Here is a 21,364-nt window from a genome sequence, read left to right on the forward strand (position 1 = left end):
ATTCTGGTACGTTTCCCCTTCCTTTCCAGCCCTGAAGAAGAGTCTCAGCCTGAGACGGTGACTTTTTATTCCTTTCCACGACTGTGGCATTCCTCCAGCATTTCGTGTGGGTTGCCCTGGATTTCAAGCCTCTGCAGAACCTCTTGTGTGTATAGATTGAGGGTGTGTCTGCAGAGATGGAATGGGTGGGAGCTGAGTGTGTGGATGAAGATAAGAAACTGCAAAAGCTGAAAACATTCATGAGGACATGAAAAGATAAGGGAGTTGGAATTGGCCACTCAGCCCTTCAGGGATGTGACAGTTGTTTTCCTGGGTGGAGGGAGTGCAGCACTGTCAGTGCAGCCCTCCAGAGGAGATGTAAAACCGAGGCCTCACCTGCCCTCAGAACTGGCTGCAGTGCTCATCTGGCCCCAGTCTCAAGGACAGAAGGTTCTGCCTCCCTGGTCATTAGTCAAAGTCAATTTGTATAAGAAAAAAGTTACCTGGTGCACACTTTTACATTGTAAATTTAGGTATGTGACTTGAATGGGCTGCTAGGGCAGGTGACAGAAGCAGGTAGGATAGCGACACTTGGACAGGCGCATGAATAGGCAGGGCATGGAGAAGTATGGATCATATACATGCAGATGGGGTTAGTTTAGCCAGCCAGCATTTATCAGCATACGATTGCAAATAGATGGGATTATTGGTACTCTGTTCCACTTTATTAGGCTCCTACTGTACCTAGTGAAGTGTCCACTTAGTATAAGTCTGTGGACTTCTGCTGCTGTAACACAACTTCTTCAAAGTTCGACAGGTTGTGTGTTCTGTACGGCACTGTCGTTATGTCTGGTTATTTGAATAACTGTCTGCTTGTACCTGTCTGACCAATCTCCTCCGACCGCTCTCATTAACAAGCCGTGTTTACCCACAGAACAGCTGCTCATTGGATGGTTTTTGTTTATTGCATCATTTTTTTACTCCAGAGACTGTTCTGTGTGAAAATCTCAGGGGAATCAGTGGTTTCTGAGATACTCAAACCACCCCATCTGGCACCATCCATGGTCAAAGTCACTTGGATCGCGTTTCTTCACCACACCGTTCTGATGGTTTGGTCTGCACAACAAATGAGCCTCTGGACCATGAGCCGACATCATCACGTCCATTTCAGTCACTCTCTCTATACCTACTACCATCACGTGGGGTATACTTACGTGTGAGAAGGTTTCCCACCAGGCTCAAAGGAAGATTCATTCAAGCTGTGATAGAGCTCTTCAAAGGACATCTTGTACAATAAAGGTAAACTCATACCCTCACAATTTACCTTATTGTGTCCCTTGCACCTCATTGTCTATCTGCACTGTACTTTTTCTGTCATTCTAGATTCTGTTTTCTGTTTGTACGACCTCAATGTACTTGTGTATGGAATGATCTGTCTAGTGGTGTGCAAACAAAGGTTTTCACTGTATGTTGGCAAATCTGATAATAATAATTACCCAAATAACAAGCCCGCACACACACATCCTTTTCATATATTCTGATACATCCTGCCTCATCCACAGCAGTGCATGCATCCGCAATCCCTACCATCCTTCACCATCTCCTTCCCCATCTCTGCAGGCCTCCCTTCCTCAGTTCCCCCTTTTCTGCTGCTGAAGCCTGGTCCACCATTGCCTCTAATATCCTCTCTCTTGTCATTTTGCCCACAGTGTCCAGAGCACAGAAGGTCTACGAGGTTGGTTGTGTCTCACCGGACGGCAGTTTGCAGACATGAACAGTCCTATTCTACTGCTGATGTTGGCTGTCTTTGCAAAGATCTCGTGTGAGTAATGGTGATGAGTGTCTGAGCCTCAGTGGCACTGTTGCTTCCTGCTGAATGTGAGGCCCACAGTCATTGAGAGAGACAGCTCAGAACCAGGGCATTCAGCCTATTACCCAGAAGAGCATAGATCAGGACTGAAGGCAGCCCAAAGGATGCACAAGGCTAATTCATGGGGTGATCAGGCTGTTAAAAGAGACTAGACAGCTTAGAGTTTAGATCTTATCAAGGGGTGATCTTATTGAAGCATACAAGCTCCTGAAGATGCTTGATGTGGTAGATATTCACTGCAGAGAGAGTGGCATCGATAATGGTAATCAGTAGGGAGTTTTGTAAGCTGCTCTGTAATGGGATTTTCCAAATCCCCACCCCTTTTTAATCCCAAAACCTTACTTTCTTTCATGATGCTCAATTGCCTCATTCAATTTAAATTTAAAATGTATGTGTGGAAAGAAGATTTATTTTCTTGCAGGCACTTGCAGGAAAAAAGAACTGAAATGGAGTTTTATGAAAACTCATACATAAACAAACACAGACTGACAAACAACTGATGTGCAAAACAAGGCAAACTGTCTAAATAAAAAAGGTATTGAGAACATGGCACCATAACATGTAGGAGCTGCATCAGGCCTCTCGACCCATTGGGTCTGCTCTGCCAGTCAATCATGGCTGACTTATTGTCCCTCCCAAGCCTATCCTTCCACCATCTCCCAGTAACCTTTGAAGCCTTCACTAGTTATGAGCTTTAAATATACCCAATGACTTTGGCCTGCACAGACGTCTGTGGCAATGAATTGCACAGGTTCACCACCCTCTGGCTAAATGAATTCCTCCTCATCGCTGTCCGGATGGGACGTCCTACTATTCTGAGGCTGTGTCCCATGATCCTAGTGCTCTCCCCCCTCCCCCCATTATAGGAAACATCCTCTCCATATTCACTCTATCTCGGCCTTTCAGTATTTGATAGGTTTCAGTGAGATCCCCTGCTCATTCTTCTAAACTCCAGAAAGTACAGGCCTGGTTGTGAAGAGTTCACTCCACTAACAGTTCAGTACAATCCCTTATGAGGTGTCAGTGTCACATAATGAATTGCCTGAGAGCCAGTCCCTCCGTGATCAGTGGTGCAGAATCCTGGACTGCGCTCCTTCCCCACTGAGGCCTTGCATTGGCCACACTCAGCTACAGTGCAATCCTGCAGCTTGGAAAGCGCCAGTCGCAGTATTCCTTCAAGGATATCTTGTGTTGGTGGAAGATGCACAAGAACCAGGCAGAGCAAAGGGCATCTTACACTGAGTTAATGATCTTCCACCAGCAATTGGCGCCTGTCCCAGTGTGTTTCTCTGGGAAGCGCCCTATAGATAAGAATCCTCTATTGACACAGCTGCTGGGGATGAAATGAGAAAAGAGCTATTGGACATTTTTCTGCAGATAATATTTTAAAACTTCAAAAGTAAATAAATCAACAAATTCATTGTACTATCAAGCCAATCCCAGCTACCTTGAGCTGCTGCTATATGATTGGCCCGTTAGATATTTGTATTAACAAGTAGGTATACCTAATGAAGTGGTCACTGAGTGTATATAAATTGTGCAAGAGAGAAGCGACAGGAGGTAGAGTAATGGGTTTTTAACTGTGTAATTAGCAGGGGAATGGTGGTGTTTTGTGTGAGGAAGACCTGCCCTTGGTGCACAGAATAACAGGAGACACTTGCCTGAGGTGGCACATTCAACCATTATCTAGTGTTAATCTCTTGCCTGTTGCTCTGAATTTCCAGCATCTGCAGGATCGCTTATCTGTCCTTAATGTTGTATACAGGGGAGGAAGAAATCAAGCTGGTCTCAGCCACTGGAGACTCCGTTTGGTTTCCTGGCGTAGATGCAGATCAAAGGCACCAGAATGGGGTGTTCCAATGGAAGAAGGTCAGCAGGAACGATACGAAGGAACATTTGAAACCGATTCTGAAGTTTCACAAGAGCAGCAAGGAGCCTGCCTTGATTCAAAATTACAGCAGGCGCATCACTTTCTCGACGCTTAATGGGTCACTTGCCATTCATAACATAACACATGAAGATGAAGGTCTGTATCGGCTGTTCATCAACCGGAAAAGAGTCGCAGTTCAGGCGGTTTGGGTGAGAGTAATAGGTACGTTCGCTGAACTGATTACAGAGCATTGCATTGCTTTTAGACAGTCACGTTTTGGTGGTGATGTCTTTAGTGGTTTAAACAAATAATTACTGCAAAAACAGCAGCTGTGGAATTTCCTAAAGGGAGATCCCCCTCTGACTCTGGAAATACAGTCAGATGAAACCTCTCCCACACCCCCACCCCACCACCACCGTGTTCCAAACTATACAAAGCAAAGCATATACATGCTAAACTATAGCAAAGAAGAGGAGGCCAATTTCCAACGTCAGCCAGTGGCAGTTCACTTGACTGTGTTAGTCCACTTCCACAGAGTTCTTCCATAACCCATTGTCAGAACAAAAAGAACGGGTTTGTATCCCTTATCCAAGGAAGGATGAGCTGGCATTCAGTAGGGTCCAGAGGGGGTTCATGAGAATGATTCAGGGAATGAGGAGTTTCTGATGGCATAGAGCCTGTATTCACTGGAGTTTAGAAGAATGAAGGGGATGCATTTGACAATGTTCCACACGGTAGGCTTATTCAGAAAATCAGAAGGCATGGGATCCAGGGAAGTTTGGCCAGGAGGATTCAGAATTGGCTTTCCTGCAGAAGGCAGAGGGTCATGGTGTAGGGAGAACATTCAGATTGGAGGGTTGTGACTAGTGGTGTCCCACAAGGATCATTTCTGGGACCTCTACTTTTTTGTGATTTTCATTAATGACCTGGATGTGGGGGTAGAAGGGTGGGTTGACAAGTTTGCAGATGACACAAAGGTTCGTGGTGTTGTAGATAGTGTAGAGGATTGTCGAAGATTGCAGAGAGACATTGATAGGATGCAGAAGTGGGTTGAGAAGTGGCAGTTGGAGTTCAACCCAGAGAAGTGTGAGGTGGTACACTTTGGAAGGACAAACTCTAAGGCAGAGTACAAAGTTAATGGCAGGATACTTGGTAGTGTGGAGGAGAAGAGGGATCTGGGGGTACATGTCCACAGACCCCTGAAAGTTGCCTCACATGTTGATAAGGTAGTTAAGAAAGATTATGGGGTGTTAGCTTTCATAAGTCGAGGGATAGAATTTAAGAGACACGATGTAATGATGCAGCTCTATAAAACTCTGGTTAGGCCACACTTGGAGTACTGTGTCCAGTTCTGGTCACCTCACTATAGGGAGGATGTGGAAGCATTGGAAAGGGTACAGAGGAGTTTTACCAGGATGCTGCCTGGTTTAGAGAGTATGGATTATGATCAGAGATTAAGGGAGATAGGGCTTTACTCTTTGGAGAGAAGGAGGATAAGAGGAGACATGATAGAGGTATACAAGATATTAAGAGGAACAGACAGAGTGGACAGCCAGCGCTTCTTCCCCAGGGCACCACTGCTCAGTACAAGAGGACAAGCGGATAGAAAACTGGTTGGCAGATAGAAAGCAAAGTGTAGTGGTGAATGGGTGTTTCTCGGAATGGCAGGTGGTGACTAATGGGGTGTCGTAGGGCTCAGTATTGGGAAACAGCTGTTTACAATTTACGTAAATGATTTGGATGAAGGCATTGAAAATAACATCAGCAAATTTGCTGATGATACTAAGCTGGGTGGCAGGGTGACATGTGATGAGGATGTTAGGAGAATTCAGGGTGACTTGGATAGGCTGGGTGAGTGGGCAGATACTTGGCAGATGGCGGTTAATGTGAATAAGTGTGAGGTTATCCACTTTGGGAGTAAGAACAGGAAGGCAGATTATTATCTGAACAGTGTAGAGTTAGGTAAGGGAGAAATACAAAGAGATCTAGGAGTCCTTGTTCATCAGTCACTGAAGGTGAATGAGCAAGTGCAGCAGGCAGTGAAGAAGGCTAATGGAATGTTGGCCTTTATTACAAAGGGAATTGAGTACAAGAGCAAGGAAATACTCTTGCATTTGTACAGAGCCCTGGTGAGACCACACCTGGAGTATTGTGTACAGTTTTGGTCTCCAGGGTTAAGGAAGGACATCCTGGCTGTAGAGGAAGTGCAGCGTAGATTCACGAGGTTAATTCCTGGGATGTCTGGACTGTCTTACGCAGAGAGGTTAGAGAGACTGGGCTTGTACATGCTGGAATTAAGGAGATTGAGAGGGGATCTGATTGAAACATATAAAATTATTAAGGGATTGGACAGGATAGAGGCAGGAAATATGCTCCAGATGCTGGGAGAGTCCAGTACCAGGGGGCATGGTTTGAGAATAAGGGGTAGGTCATTTAGGACAGATTTAAGGAAAAACTTCTTCTCCCAGAGAGTTGTGGGGGTCTGGAGTGCACTGCCTCGGAAGGTAGTGGAGGCCAAATCTCTGGATGCTTTCAAGAAGGAGCTAGATAGGTATCTTATGGATAGGGGAATCAAGGGATATGGGGACAAGGCAGGAACCGTGTATAGTAGATCTCAAAATGGCGGCGCAGGCTCGAAGGGCCAAATGGTCTACTTCTGCACCAATTGACTATTGTCTATTGACATGGCTTTAAGGTAAGGGGACGGAAGTTCAAGGGGGATATTAGAGGAAGGTTTTTCACTCAGAGACTGGTTGGAACGTGGAATGCACTGCCTGAGTCAGTGGTAGAGCCAGATACTCTAGTGAAGTTTATGAGGCTACTAGACAGGTATATGAATGAATTTAAGGTGGGGGGTTATATGGGAGGCAGGGATTTAGGGTCGGCACAACATTGTGGGCTGAAGGGCCTGTAATGGCTGTAGTATTCTATGTTCTATCTCATTGAAACCTATCGAATACTGACAGGCCTAGTTCGAGTGGACATGGAGAGGATATTTCCTTTAGTGGGGGGAGTCTGGAACCAGAGGGCACAACCTCAGAATTTAAGATTGCCCCTTTCGAACAGAGATGAGGATGAATTTCTTTAGAAGGGTGGTGAGTCTGTGGAATTCATTGCCATAGACGGCTGTGGAGGCCGTCACTGGGTATATTTAAAGCAGAAGTTGATAGTTGTCAAAGATTGCAGAAAGATGGCGGGAGAATGGGGTTGAGAGGGAAAAGTAAATCAGCCATGATGGCGTGGTGGAACAGACTTGATGGGCTGAATGGCTTAATTCTGCTTCAATGTCTTATGGCCCAAATCAATTCTCCATGTGGCTTCACAAGAACACAGGTTGTGTGAGTTATTATAATTTATTTTAAATTTCAAAAATAGATTTTATTCATCATGATAATATATATTGTGGATTTTGGTTAATTAGGGCATTGGTAATTGGGACAGCTGCTTCTTTGAGACAAAGAACAAAAACTAACTGAGAAAGCAGCTGAGATTCCCTTCATTGATTTGGGACACTGTGCTGCTTAACTGGGACAGGAGGGTGTGGTCAAACAGTTTCTAACTGGCGTTAGATGTGCGCACACGTGTAGCTGTTAGACACCACACCATGCTTAGAATGAGCAATTTTGAATAGCGTCAATTACGAGTGCTTGTGTTCAAAAAGCAGTGACTTTTGTCCCTGACGAGGGCTCTGTTGGTTGATCAAGGATGTTCGGTCTGACCTCTCTGGGTACGGAAGCCATGAAATACTTACTTGCAGCAGCTTCTCAGGCCAGGTCACAAATGTCACAGGGCAAAAACATGATTTACCCAAAACACAAGGGATTCTGCAGATGCTAGAAATCCAGAGGAATGCACGCAAAATACTGGAGGAACTCAGCAGGTCAGGTAGCATGTAAGAAGAGGAAATAACCATTGACACGTTGGGCTGAGACCTTACACAAAAAGTAGCTTCAATGGGGAGGGACCCCGTGTAAATATTTCAGGTTGTCCCCTCGTGGAGCTGAAATTCTAGCTCTCTTTCTCGCTCCATGGGTGTTGTCTAATCTGCTGCATATTTCCAGTTCTTTTGGTTTTATTTCTGATTTCCAACATGAGCAGTATTTTCTTTAGCATTAGGAAGAAGGAAATCTGGGACTTGGGTTGAGCCACAAGTTGGCATCACCTTCTGGTGTTAATGGAAAGTGAGGACTGTCACAATAGGCGTACGAGTTTGTAAACTAGACTAAGTTTTCATAAGTTATTAGCATACTCTCTGTTGCCACTTTATTAGGTACACCTGTACGCCTGCTGGTTAATGCAAATATCTAATCAGCCAATCATTTCACAGCAACTCAAAGCAGAAAAGCATGCAGACATGACAAGAGGTTGTTGAGAGCAAACATCAGAATGAGGCAGAAGTATGATCTGAGAGACCTTGATCGTGGAACGATTGCTGGTGCCAGATGAGGAAATTAGAGTTGCTCAGAAATTGATGATCTCCTGAGATTTTCACATACAAAAGTCTCTAGAGTTTACAGAGAGTGGTGGAAATAAACCTATAATCCAGCAAGCAGCAGTTCTGTGGGTGCAAACACCTTGTTCTTGAGAGAGGTCAGGGGAGAATGGCCAGACTGGTTGACGCTGACTAGAAACAACAGTAACTCAGGTATCTACATGTTTCAACAGTGGTTTGCAGAAGAGCACCTCTGAATGCAGAATGCACTGAACCTTGAAGCAGAAGGCCTACAGCAGCAAAAGACCACCCTGGGTTCAGCTCCTGATGCTAATAAAGTGCCTACTGTGTGTACTTCACTTTAAAATCCTACGAGGTTTATTTGTGATGTACTGGGGGATGAAGGATCCCTAAGAGTGGCCACGTAACTAGTCAGGGTGATAAAGGAGACCCACTGCACGCTTGCCTTCACTGTTTAGGGCAATGAGTGTGAGAGTCCGGAAGTCACTGTGTGACTGTCAGGAACTTTATTTGTGTAATTCTGTTTGCCTATTGCAGGAAGTTGTGGTTTGTTAGAGCCAGTGCAGAAAATGTTTACCAGAATGCTGCCTGGGTTAGGGGCATGACCAATAAGGGGAAATTGGACAAATATGGACTGTTTGCTCTCGAGAATGCTGATCTCCGTTGATGAAATTATGAGAGCCATACATACAACCTGAATATATTTTGGGAGGAGTTACTGGGTTAGCTGGGATGAAGGACAAAGCATTTTTTTTAGTCAGTGCATGCTGTAGCCTGTGTGCGCTGGTGGTGGATGCAGTGAATGTCCAGGGTTAAGCTGGGCTGCCGATTAAATGCAATGCTTTGTCCTGAATGTCGTTCAGCATCTTCAAGTGCCTGCATTCAAATCAGACTGAGTTGATGATATAGTTTCCGATGCAAGATATCTTGACTTGCTCTGTTGATTGACATTTTTACCCACCGATGTGTTGTCAGCCAATAGGGGATTTTCAACGTTGCAATTTCCGCTTTTGCTGCAGGGACCCATTTTGCAGAACTACACAATTCTTACTTAATTTTGTTAGAATTGCACAGTTTATAGAACATTGTACAGGTCCTTTGGCTCAAAATGTTCTGCTGAAACTTTAACCTACTCTAGTATCAAGCTGACCCTTTCCCCCTGACATAAACCTCCATTCTGCATTCATCCAAGTGTTTATTTAATAGTCACTTTCACTGTCCCTAATGGATCAGCCTCTACTGCCACCCCGGCTGCACGTTCCACTCAGCTACCGTTCTGTGTAAAAAAAAGAATGAAATTCCTACCTCTGGCATCTGCTACCTTTCCTGCAAACACCCCACTCATATCATACCCACCCCTTTCATATAAGCAGTTTCCACTTTGTCCCTCCGCTGGCCTGCAGGTCACTTTTCGGCAAGATGTAGCACTCGCTTCGTGCACCCCCCACCCTGGATCAGGGTCACCTGAAGCCATGGGAGCAGGTGGTGGATGGTCGATCAGCAGCGGGTATCATGGCTGGGGTCACTCATCCTGTAAAGACACTGCCCAGAAGAAGCCAATGGCAAACCACTTCTGTAGAAAAAAGATTTGCCAAAAACAATCATAATTGTTGGAAGGCCACGATTGCCCACGTCAAACACAATGATGCTGAGTCAAGAGAGAGTCAGTGTCATCTTGCTTCTGTATTCTGAGCCAACTGGCTGCAAGTGACAAGTTTTCAAAACATTACTGAGATCTGTGATAACATATGATGCTCCAGTGTGCTCGAGTTTCAATGGTATCATGTGTTAATGAGTCAGAATGAAATCAGTGAACTTATTAACTTTCTGGAAACATAATTGTTTAACCCCAGTGTAAAATTAGTAGGTGCAAAAATCCCTTAAAAGTGAATTCATTCAAAGGCCATAGGACCATAGACATAAGAGCAGAATTACACCATTTGGCCCATCGAGTCTGCTCTGTCACTCTATCACAGCTAATTCCTTATCCCTCACAGCCCCATTCTACTTCTTTCTCCACATAAACTTTGACACCCTGACTAATCCAGAAACTAACAAACTCCACTTTAATTGTTGTAATGCCTCAGCATCAAAGCAATTACATCCTTGCTTTTACATTCTATTCCTCTTGCAACAAATGCCAAGACACGGGCATCCTGTGTGATGATCGGGCTGAGGCACTGCTGCAGTGTCAGTGTAAAGTTTTTCAAGTACCTCTCCCAGTTGCCCCATTGTTCCAAGCGGGGATGAAACACCTGGTCATGTTTTACAGAGAGCAGAGCATTTCAGCGTCTTGTGGACAATTTTGTTCTGACAATGATTAATCTGTAAAAACCACTTTTACGGATTAATTGTTGCAGCTATTTCAAAGCAGTCATGTTTTGAAGCACAAGAGATTCTGCGAAAGCTGGAAATCCAGTGAAATTGATGAAAGTCTTGGTCAGAAACATTGACTGGAAACGTCTCAGCCCCTGTCCTTACACAATTGAAATCCCCCTTCTCCAAGTTTTTCACCCGAACTAGAGAGGACCAACTTTTTCCCATGAATTCACTGAACTACGGTGTTCCCAAAGATTTCATCCGCCCCACCACTTCCCCATCCTTGTTCCCTTTGAAAAGTCAAGTTCTGACCCTCTCTCACAGAACTCCCCCCATCAGTTGCTTTGCCCTTCTACCATGGCTGATTTATTTTTCCTCTCAACCCCATAACCTGATTCTAATTCTAATTCCAATTCCTACTGCACTTACATCCTTTTATGATCTGCTCTTCTAATTCCCACTGGCCACTGAGAAGCCCACGGCAGACAGTGCCTCGATCAAAGTGAGGACACAGTGACCGAGTTACGCAGTGGGCCCTGTTTGAACCCAGTGCATATAAATGCATGTATCTGACTCAGATAAGACCTCAGTGGTGGAGAGAGAGAGAGAATGAAAACATCAGGTTGGCAAAATGATCTTGCTATTACTCAAACCTGTCATCTTCTGATGACTTTGCGTCAAATATCCAGGGAGGCCACTGGTTGAAAATGCTACGCAAACAAATTAGGAAGCTGCCCCTTCCTCATACCTAAATTCGATTCAGATAACTTCATTGGCCAGTCCCTCAGGAATATCCTTCCTCATCCCCAAGGGAGGATATGCTGTAGGCTCCCTCGGGATGCCACATTACAGTACTGCATGTGTCTTAAACACTCTTTCTAATCAGCAGTGCAACAGCCCCTCTGACACATCTGCAAGTTATTGTTGCCTGTAACATTACACCACCTTGCATTTCCTAATCACCAGAATCGGAATCAGACTTGCTGTCACTGACATATGATGGAAAATTTGTTGTTCTCTGGTAGCAGTAAAGGATAAAGACAATAAATAAACAGTGCAAAGTTATAATATATATCATAAAGTGTTCATGGACCAGTTAGAAATTTGATGATGAGAGGGAAGGGGGTGGGGAGGAAAGAGCTGTTTCTAATTCATTTAGTGTGGTCCTTCAGGGCCCTGTACCTTCTCCTTAATAGTAATATCCTTATTGATGGATGCTGTCTTCCTGATGCACCATCGCTTGAAGATGTCCTTAATAGCCAAAAGATCATAAGACAGAGGAGTAGAATTAGACCATTCAGCCCATTGAAACTGCTCTCCCATTCCACCATGACTGATTTATTGATCCTCTCAACTCCATTCACCTGCCTTCTCCCTGTACCCCTTCACTAATTAGCCATAATTAATCAAAAGCCTGTCAACCAGCTTTTAGTATAGCCCACAGATATTTGTGCAAATGAATGCCCTCTGATTAAAGTAATTCCTCTTCAGCTCTTTTCTAAATGACATCCCTCTGTTTTGAAGCTGCACCCTCTGGTCCTAGAATCACCCACTCTAGGAAACCTCCTCCCTACATCCCCTCTATCCAGGCCTTTCAAGATTTGATAGGTTTCAACGACATTCCGTAACATTCTTCTAAACTCCAGCAATTGCAGGCCCAGAACATTCCTCATGCATTAACCCTTTCATTCTCATGATCCTCTTCTGGACAGTCCAATACTAGCACATTTTTTCTTAAATAAGGGGACCAAACCTGTTCACAGTACTCAAAGAACTGTCTTAACAATGACTTATAAAGCCGTAGCACTGCATCCTTGCTCTCAAATTCCAATCCAGTGGAAATGATTGCTCTTCCTTTCCTTCCTACTGACGCAACCTGCAAGCCAACCTTCAGGGAATCCTGCATAAGGACTCCCATGTCCTTCTGCACCTTTGATTTCTGAATGGTTTTCTCCATCTAGAAAATAAGACTACGCCTTTATTCCTTCTACAAAAATGCATGACCACGCCCTTCTCTACACTATATTCTACCTGCCACTTCTTTACCCATTCTCCCAATCTGTCTAGGTCGTACTGCAGAATCCCTGCTTCTTTAACACTACCTGCCTAGCTTTGTATCATCTGCAAATCTGGCAATAAAGCCATCAATTCCATCATCCAAACCATTGACATATAACATGAAATGAAACCAGCTGCCACCAAGAGTAGACCCTCTTTATTCCCACTCTTTACCTCCTGCTAGTCAACCAATCTTCTATCTATGCTAGTATCTTTCCTGGAACACTGTGGGCTCTTACCTTGTTAACCAGCCCATGTGCAGCAGTTCGTCAAAGGCCTTCTGAAAATCAAGTAAACAACATCAATTGACTCTCCTGCCTGTTAATTCCTCTAAAAACTCCTAACATTTTTGCTACACAAGATTTCACTTTAACAAAGCCCATGCTGACTTTGGCCTATTTAATCATGTGCCTCTGCTTACCCTGAAGCCACATCCTTAATAACGTATCCAACATCTTTCCAACCACTGAAGTCAGGGTAACTGATCTTTCTCTGCATCCTTCCCGTCTTGAAGAGTGGAGTGACATTTGCAATCTTCCAGTCTCTGGAACTATTCCTGTATGTACTGATTCTCGAAAGATTGATATGAATGCCTCCACAGTTTCTTCAGCTACCTCTATCACTACCCTGTGATGTACACCATCTGGACCAGGTGACTTCTCTACCTTCAGATCTTTCAGCTTCCCAAGGACCTTCTCCTTCACAATAGCAATTTTATTCACTCGGCCCAGTGACACTCCCAAAGTTCTGTCATACTGCTCATGTCTACCAAAGTGAAGGTGATGCAAAATACTTATTAAGTTTGTTCACAGTTTCTTTCTTTCCCATTACTACCTCGCCAGTATCATTTTCGAGTGGCCTGATATCCACTCTAGCCTCTTTTACTCTTTATATATCCAGGAGAAAAATGGTATCCTCTTTTAAATTATTGGCTAGCTTACCTTAATATTTCATCTTTTCTGTTTTTTTAGTTGCCTTCTGTTGGATTTGAAAAGCTTCCCAATACTCTAACTTCACACACTAATTTTCATATATTATATGCCCTCTCTTTAGTGTTTATGTTGCCTTTGACATCCATTGTCAGCCATGTATCATCCTCCCTTTGGAATAATTCTTCATCTTTAGGATGATTCTATCCTGCGTCTTCTGAATTACCCTCAAAATTCCAGCCACTGTTGTGCTGCTGTCGTTCAAATTACTCCACAGTAAAGCTGATATATCTAACTTTCCGTTCTCCAACTCAAACTGCAGGGTGAATTATATTATATTATGATCACTACCTCCTAAAGGTTGCTTTACCTTAAGCTCCCTAATCAACTCTGGTTCATTACACAACACTCAATCAGCTTTGCATTTCCCCCACGGGGTGCAACCACAAGCTGCTCTGAAAAACCATTTCATAGACTTTCTATAAATTCCCTCTCACTAACCTGATTTTCCAAATCTACCTGCGTAATGAAATCCTCCGCGACAATAGTAACATCAGCCGTTTTGCAAACCTTTTCTATCTCTCATTGTAATTTGTTTCCCACATTCTGGTGACTGTTCAGAGGCCTGAATATAACTCCCACAGGGTCCTGTTGCCCTTGCAGTTTCTTAACACTACGCACAAAGATTCTACATTTCCCAATTTTATGTCATTTTCTAGGGTTTTGATTTCATTTTTTACTGACAGAACCACCCTGCCCCCTTTGCCTTCCTGCCTGTCCTTTTGATACAACATGCATCCTTGGGTATTAAATGCCCAACTGTGATCTTCTTTCACGCCATAACTCAGTGATGCGTACACCGTCAATCCTGCCAATCTCTAAATGGGCTACAAGGGCATCTACCGTGTTCCGTATACAGTGTGTATTCAAACGTAATACCTTCAGTCCTTTTGAATATGCCCCTAAGTTAAACTTCAACTCATCCCACTGACTGCAATTTTGCCCTGTCATCTGCCTGTCCTTCCTCCCGGTCTCACTGGACTGTGTCAGGTGACCTTGACTGCTGAGTGTAAGGAGTTTGTATGTTATTCCTGTGACCCTGTAGGATTCCCTGGGTCCTCCTGTTCCCACCCACAGCACAAAGATGTACCGCTTGGCAGGTTAATTAGTCATTGTAAATTGTCCCATGACCAGGCTACGATTAAAATTGGGGGGGGGTGGTTTGGCCAGCATGATTCGAAAGCCGTAAATAAGACCCTATACTGCGCTATATCGCAATAAACAAATAAAATACTTGTATACCAACAGCCCTATCACTCTGCTTCCCATTCTCCTGCCAAATTAGTTTAAACATCCCCACCAGTTCTACAAGGACATAGGTCGTCCTCAGGTTCAAGTGTAACCTGTCCTTTTTCCACCGAAGAGATCCCAGTGATCCAGAAATCGGAAAACCTGCCCCCTGCACCCGTTCCTGAGATACTGCACAGAACTGGCCCTTCGCAGCCCTTCCAGCCATGCCAACAGCAGCCTCCAATTTAACCCTTCCCTAATCACGGGACAGTTTACAATGACCAATCCACCAACCGGTCGGTACATCTTTGAACAATGGGAGGAAACCGGAGCATCTGGACGAAACCCACACGGCCACGGGGAGAACACACAAACTCCTCACAGGCAGCAGTGGGAATTGAGACAGAGTTTCCACGATTGCAATGATACCAAAATCCCATATGCTAAAACACACTCTCAGCCCATCCATCTTACCCGTGAGGGCCCTGGCATTTAAAGTAGATGCTGAACCTGCCAGTCCTGCCTGCTCTCCCCATTGGACTTGCTGCTTCAGTTCTCTACGAGTCAGCCATTCTGTCCCCACGTCAGCCGCTCTACTCACAACACCCCCACCCCACTGTACTGCCCATTGTTAGAGCACTTCCTTCATTGCAGAGTCAAATGGTGAGATTTCATTACTAATGAGACCCTCTATTGGTTGAGTTCAAACATTGATGTTGTGTGGCGGCTGTCTGCATGATATGCAAGCCAGGGCAGTATGATATGGAACAGCGGAGACCGATACAGTTGGCCCCAGCGTCTTCACAAGAGTTGCCAGTCAGCATTGAACTCAACGCCTTAGGGACTCTAGCTCCAGATTTTTCATCTGGGTTTACTCCTGAAGCCTTCCCCATGAGTGGGTATAGCCGCAAGGTGGCAGAGGTTTGAGATCAGAGTGTTCCTTGTCCTGGATGAGCTGCCAACCGTGGCTGATGAGCCCCATCTGCCAAACAGTACTGATAAACATTGAGATATTTTAACTGACTTGTCTGTATTTTTCCCCATTAGATAAACTCTCAGCAGTTTCTTTGAGGAGTAACTCCAACTCGCTGGGTGATACCATCCAGCTCAGCTGCAACATCAGTGGATACCCACATCAGTATCAGTGGCGGAAAGATGGAGGGGGGATCAGCCCACGTCACCAGCTAGTAAACGGGAACAGAGTCCTCATCATCCCAGGGGCCTCGAGTGATGCCTGTGGAACGTACACCTGTATTGCAACGAATCCTGTCAGCTCCGTCCAGATAAGTCACAGCCTGACTATTTATGGTGAGTTTGACTTGTGTCTGACATTTTGAGAGTAAACGTTACGTTGGCACCCAGCCATTGCAAGCTCACTGTGACAGTAGGAGCAGCCAAGCCAGAACTGGAGTTGAAATTGAAAAGGTTGACAGAGTGAAGGAGGAAAGCTGCCTTCCTTTGGCTGGGATGTCATTGGGGAACCACTGTTAACCAGAGGCTGTCCTTTGGAGAGTGTAAAGATCAGTCTGGGGGTATCCTGCCTCCTACGCCATTCGAGGTTCTTGTGCTCAATACAATACCTGGGAATAGTGCACCAGCTGTGACATTGTCTAACAGCTTGTCTTCTTTATCAGAGTCATAAAGCACTACAGCACAGCCTGTCTGGTTCATGCCAAGCTGTTACTCTGCCAAGACCCATCGACCTGCAGCTGGACTATAGCCATCCACTTACCCAAACTTCACATACATTTTGAAATCAACCCTCGCCCTCCATTTGCCAATTCCATTGACAGCCTGTTCCACACTCTCTTCACCCTCTGTGAAGAAGTTCCCCCTCAAGCTCTCCTTCCACATTTCACCTTTCACCTTTATCCCATGACCTTTAGTCCTAATCTCACCCAATCTCAGTGAAAAAGCCACCTTGCATTTATCTGCTTGATACCCCTCAAAATTTTTTATACCCCTATCAAATCCGCCCTCATTCTCCTACGTTCTAGGGAATAATGTCCTAACATATTCAGTCTTTCTCTATAACTCAGGAGCTCAAGAAATGACACCGTTTTATAAATTTTCTCTGTACTCTTTCAATCTTAATATTATCTTTCCTGAGAGTAGGGGACCAGAATTAATTATAACTGATTCAAACTGGAAGTTTCCCTACATGGTTTCATGGTAAGACTAGTTAACTGTTTAGTTTCACAGGTTTTGTCTATATTATGAAACACCTATGCTTTGTCTGCTGTAAAAGGCAGGATCTTTTTGTGACCACGCATTTCAATTTGACTTCCCCTTCCCATTCTGACATGTCTGTCCATGGCCTCCTCTACTGGTGTGATGAGGCTGAAGGAGCAACACCTCAAATTATGTCTAAATAGTCTCCAAACTGAGGGCATGAACATTTATTTCTCCAACTTCTCATTATTTCTTCCTCTCTCTCCTTATTCTTTTTGCTCCCCCCACTGTCCTGTGAGAATCAAGATCGGGTTTCATATCACTCCCACGTGTCATGAAATTTGTTGTCTTGCGGCAGCAGTACTTTGCAGTACATAAAAAGAAAACAAAATGACTGTAACTATTTATGGTGGGTTTGACTTGTGATTGACATTTTGGGAGTAAATGTGATGTCCTCCTATGTTCATAGTACATATTGCAAAAAGTGAGGGGGGAAAGTAGTGAGGTAGTGTTCATCGGTTCAATCTCCGTTCAGAAGTCGGATGGCAGAGAGGAAGAAGCTGTTTCTGAGTCATTGAGTTAGGTTTCCTGATGGTAGCAATGAGAACAAGGCATGTCCTGGGTGATGGGGGTCCTTAATAATGATGCCGCCTTTTTGAGGCATTGAAGATGTCCTGGATGCTGGGGAGGCTCATGTCCCTGATGGAGCTGACTGTTTTCTGCAGTTTATTCCAATCCTGTGCGGTGCCCACCCAACCATCCCCGCCACACCAGGCAGTGATTCTAGCTTCTGCCCCTTCCATTCCATTGCTGAGGAAGGGTCTCACTCTGCAACTGTTTTCTCCCCTCTGTAGGTGCTGTCGAAACCGGTCGGTTCCACCAGCCTCTTGGGTGTGTTACTATGGATTTCCATCATCTGCAGAATTTCTCTGCTCACCTTTATTTTTCATAACTCCTTAGTTTACTTTCAAACCCCACAAGCTACCCGCTGATATTACCCACTCTTGGTGAACCTCAGTGAGTTCTTCTCTGACTCCCTGACTCAGAGCATTCCCGTGGTTCATCTCCAAGGTTACTGCTGCTGGGCAACATACATTTCTTCAAATATTCCCAAATATCGATTACTTATTGCCTTTATCAGGGTGCTTATTTAGATTTGTAATCTATCATATAGGACTTCTCCATAAGATGTCAGGTCCCAAACATCCCCATCTGGTGTCCTGTCTTCCTGAGAGCTCGCAGTGGAGTGGGAACGATGGGAGAGTCCGCAGGATCTCAGTTCTGTTCTCAACCGAGGGTGACCAGGTGTCAGCCTGACTGATCCTCACTAGGGCCCTTTGCTCTGGGGTTCTTAACGGCAAGCAGATTATTCTCTTAAACCCTGAATCTCTCTGGCTGCTACACGCTTCAGCCCATCTTGTCCATGCTGACCATAGTGCTCGACTGGTGCTCCATCAAACCTTGCTCCCTCCTCCATTGCCAACAAAATCAGAATCGGCTCTCTGAACACTGACATATGCTGTGAGTTTTGTTGTATTGTGGCAGTAGTACAGTGCAAGACATAAAAAAAATCCAAGTCACAGTAAATAAACAACTAAATATTGTGAGGTAGGAGCAGCGATGTTAGTGTTCATGGGTTCATGGATCATTCAGAGATCTGGTGGTGGAGGAGAAGAAAATATTCCTAAAACATCAAGTGAGGGACTTCAGCCTCCTCTATCTCCTAACCAAAGGAAGTAATGAGAAGGGATCATGTCCCGGATGGTGCAGGTCCTTAACAATGGATGCTACCTTCTTGAGATATTTTGTCTATTCTGTTCACTTCAGCCACACTTCCGGATGAAGTTGAGTTTCTGGAGAGGGCAGTTGATGTATCTGGGCCTCTGCTTGAGTGAGGTCAGAAGAATGAGGGGTGTTCTCATTGAAACCAACCCAACATAAAAGGCCTGAAGAGAGTGGACCTTTATTTTTCCAGCATCTGCACATTTTCTTGTGTTTGTAGTTAATCAGAATGGTAGTAATTTCATTTGTTCATTATGTGGAGCATCGTACGATGTCGGTCATCATGGTCTTTCCATGACCATGATTGCTCTTGGCAATTTTTTCTGCTAAACTGATTTGCCATTGCCTTCTTCAGGGCAGCGTCTTTACAAGATGGGTGACCCCAGACATTATCAATACTCTTCAGAGTTAGCCTGCCTGGCGTCAGTGGTTGCAGAACTAGGACTTGTGATATCCACCACCTGCTCCCATGGTTTCACGTGACCCTGAATGGGGGTTAAGCAGGTGCTACACCTTGCCCAGGGTGACCTGCAGGCTAGCAGAGGAAGGAATGCCCAAACAGTCAACTGTTTACTCTTTTCCATAGCGGCAGATTGGGGTCTTGTTTAATTAACTTTTTTTAAGCATGTGTTAATACTTTTTTTTTACTTGCAGGTATTCCCCCAGTTCAGATTATCCTCATTATGCTTGGGACTGCAGGTCTGTTGTTCTTTGGAGTGAATGTTCTTGGATCTATTGCATTCTGTACCTTTAAGTGCATGTCAGAGCAAGGTATGTGGCACTGTTCAAATCCAATTAAAATGTAAACTGGTGGTGCCTCTGTAAGGTTTGGCTTATTGATGTCAACCTTCTAGGAAAAGCAAATGATTTGGCAGATGGACAATTCAGCCTCACCTTCTCCCTTGTCCCTGTGGAATCCACAGATGGCTATGGAGGCCAAGTCTTTAGGTGTTTTAAAGTGGAAGTTGATTGGCTCTTGATTTTTAAGGTTACAGCAGAGTGGACGAGAATGGGGTTGGGAAGGATAATGAAACAGCCATGCGGGAATGTTGGAGCAGACTCAATGGGCCAAATGGTTTAATACTTTTCCTATATCTTTTAGTATTGTGTCATTTAACTGCTCTACCTTCCTGTGCTGTTGTGAAGTTTGCTAGTGATCAAAGCTAAGTAGGTGGAGGTTAGACAGAAGGGGTGATGCTAACAGACTGGAAAGTAGAAGGGGACATGACAGTGGTAAAATCGTTGGCAAAATGGAGCGGCTTTGACCCAGACAGTAAGCTGGGTCTTCAGTCAGCTTGCTGGAGCTGCAGTGAGATTTTCGGATTTGCTCATTCTGGGTCCCAGGGAACACAGTTGAGGTTTTCCATGGGGAGCAGCCATGGTATGGGGTGGTATTGGTTTCAGAGGGGATCATCACATCTGAAGAGGGTGTGAATTAGCATTCAAAGCAGGAACTGCGGAGCTGAATTTGTACTTGAAGTGGGGAAGAGTAGAACATAGAATATAGCACAGTACAGACCCTTCAGCACAAGATGTTGTACCAACTTTTTAACCTACCCCTAGATCAATCTCACTCTTCCCTCCTGCACAACCCTCCATTTCTCACATCCATATGCCTATCTATGAGTCTTTAAATGTCCCTAATGCTATTGCCTCCAACACCATCTCTGGCAGTGTGTTCCATACACTCACCACTCTGTGTAAAAATAAACTAACTACTTTCTTCCAATCTTTATGTAAAGAAACAACAGAGAAACAGGTCCTTCCAGCTCATCAGTCCTGTGCCACCCAATTACACACATGCAGCCAGTTAACCCCTAGGCCTTTGGAATGTGAGAGGCAGCTGGAGCACCCGAAGGGCACCCAGGCAATCATGGGGAGAGCATACAAACTCCTTATAGTCAGTGGCAGGAGTTGAACCCGGTCACTAGCACAGTAAAGGGCATCACGTTAACCGCTTCACTACCATGTCAATCACATTAAAAGTATGTCCTCTCATATTAGACAGTGCCACCCTAGGGGAAAAAGGTGTCTGTTGTCCACTCTGTCTACCCCTCTTATCATCTTATACACTCCTGTCATGCAAAGGAAAACCTCTAGCAAACTCTTACAATGTGTCCTCAATTCCAAACAGCACCCTGGTAAATCTCCTCTGCACCCTATCTAAAGCTTCCATAACCTTCCTATAGTAAGATGACCAAAACTGAACAAAATGTCCAAGTGTGGTCTAACAAGTGTTTTATATAGCTGCACTGTTGTCTTGCACCTCTTGAACTCCAACCCCCTTCTAACAAAGGTCAACACACCATCCACCTTTCTTAACCACCCTATTGATTATTTTGGAGGGGGTGTTGGCCAGTAAGAGGAGTGGAGTTTCGAGGGAATACAGGTTGGAGTGGAGAGTAAAAAGAGGAGGCGATTCAGCACCATTCAAAAATCAAAGTAAAAGTTATTATCAGAGAACATACGTCACCACATATGGCCCTGATTTTTTTACCTGCAGGCATACTCAGCAAATCTATAGAACAGTAACTGTAAACATGATCAATAAACAACAAACTGTGCAAATGTATATAAATAAATGGCAATAATGAGAGCATGAAATAACAAGTCATTGGCTGTGGGAACATAAGAAATAGAAT

General features: G+C 44.5%; 1 protein-coding gene across 1 annotated transcript in view; it reads left to right on the forward strand.

Annotated features, from left to right (window-relative positions):
• The window catches only part of LOC132394507 (uncharacterized), a 34,790-nt gene that overhangs the window by 1,035 nt on the left and 12,391 nt on the right, over nt 1-21,364 (forward strand). Inside the window, exons 2-6 of the mRNA XM_059970760.1 lie at nt 966-1,278; nt 1,689-1,801; nt 3,615-3,941; nt 15,816-16,076; nt 19,377-19,493. Coding sequence (XP_059826743.1) covers nt 1,750-1,801; nt 3,615-3,941; nt 15,816-16,076; nt 19,377-19,493 — 757 coding nt within the window. The 5' untranslated portion in view covers nt 966-1,278; nt 1,689-1,749. The remainder of the gene's footprint in view (nt 1-965; nt 1,279-1,688; nt 1,802-3,614; nt 3,942-15,815; nt 16,077-19,376; nt 19,494-21,364) is intronic.

This window comes from Hypanus sabinus, chromosome 5 (assembly GCF_030144855.1).
Source record: "Hypanus sabinus isolate sHypSab1 chromosome 5, sHypSab1.hap1, whole genome shotgun sequence".
Lineage (NCBI taxonomy): Eukaryota > Metazoa > Chordata > Chondrichthyes > Myliobatiformes > Dasyatidae > Hypanus > Hypanus sabinus.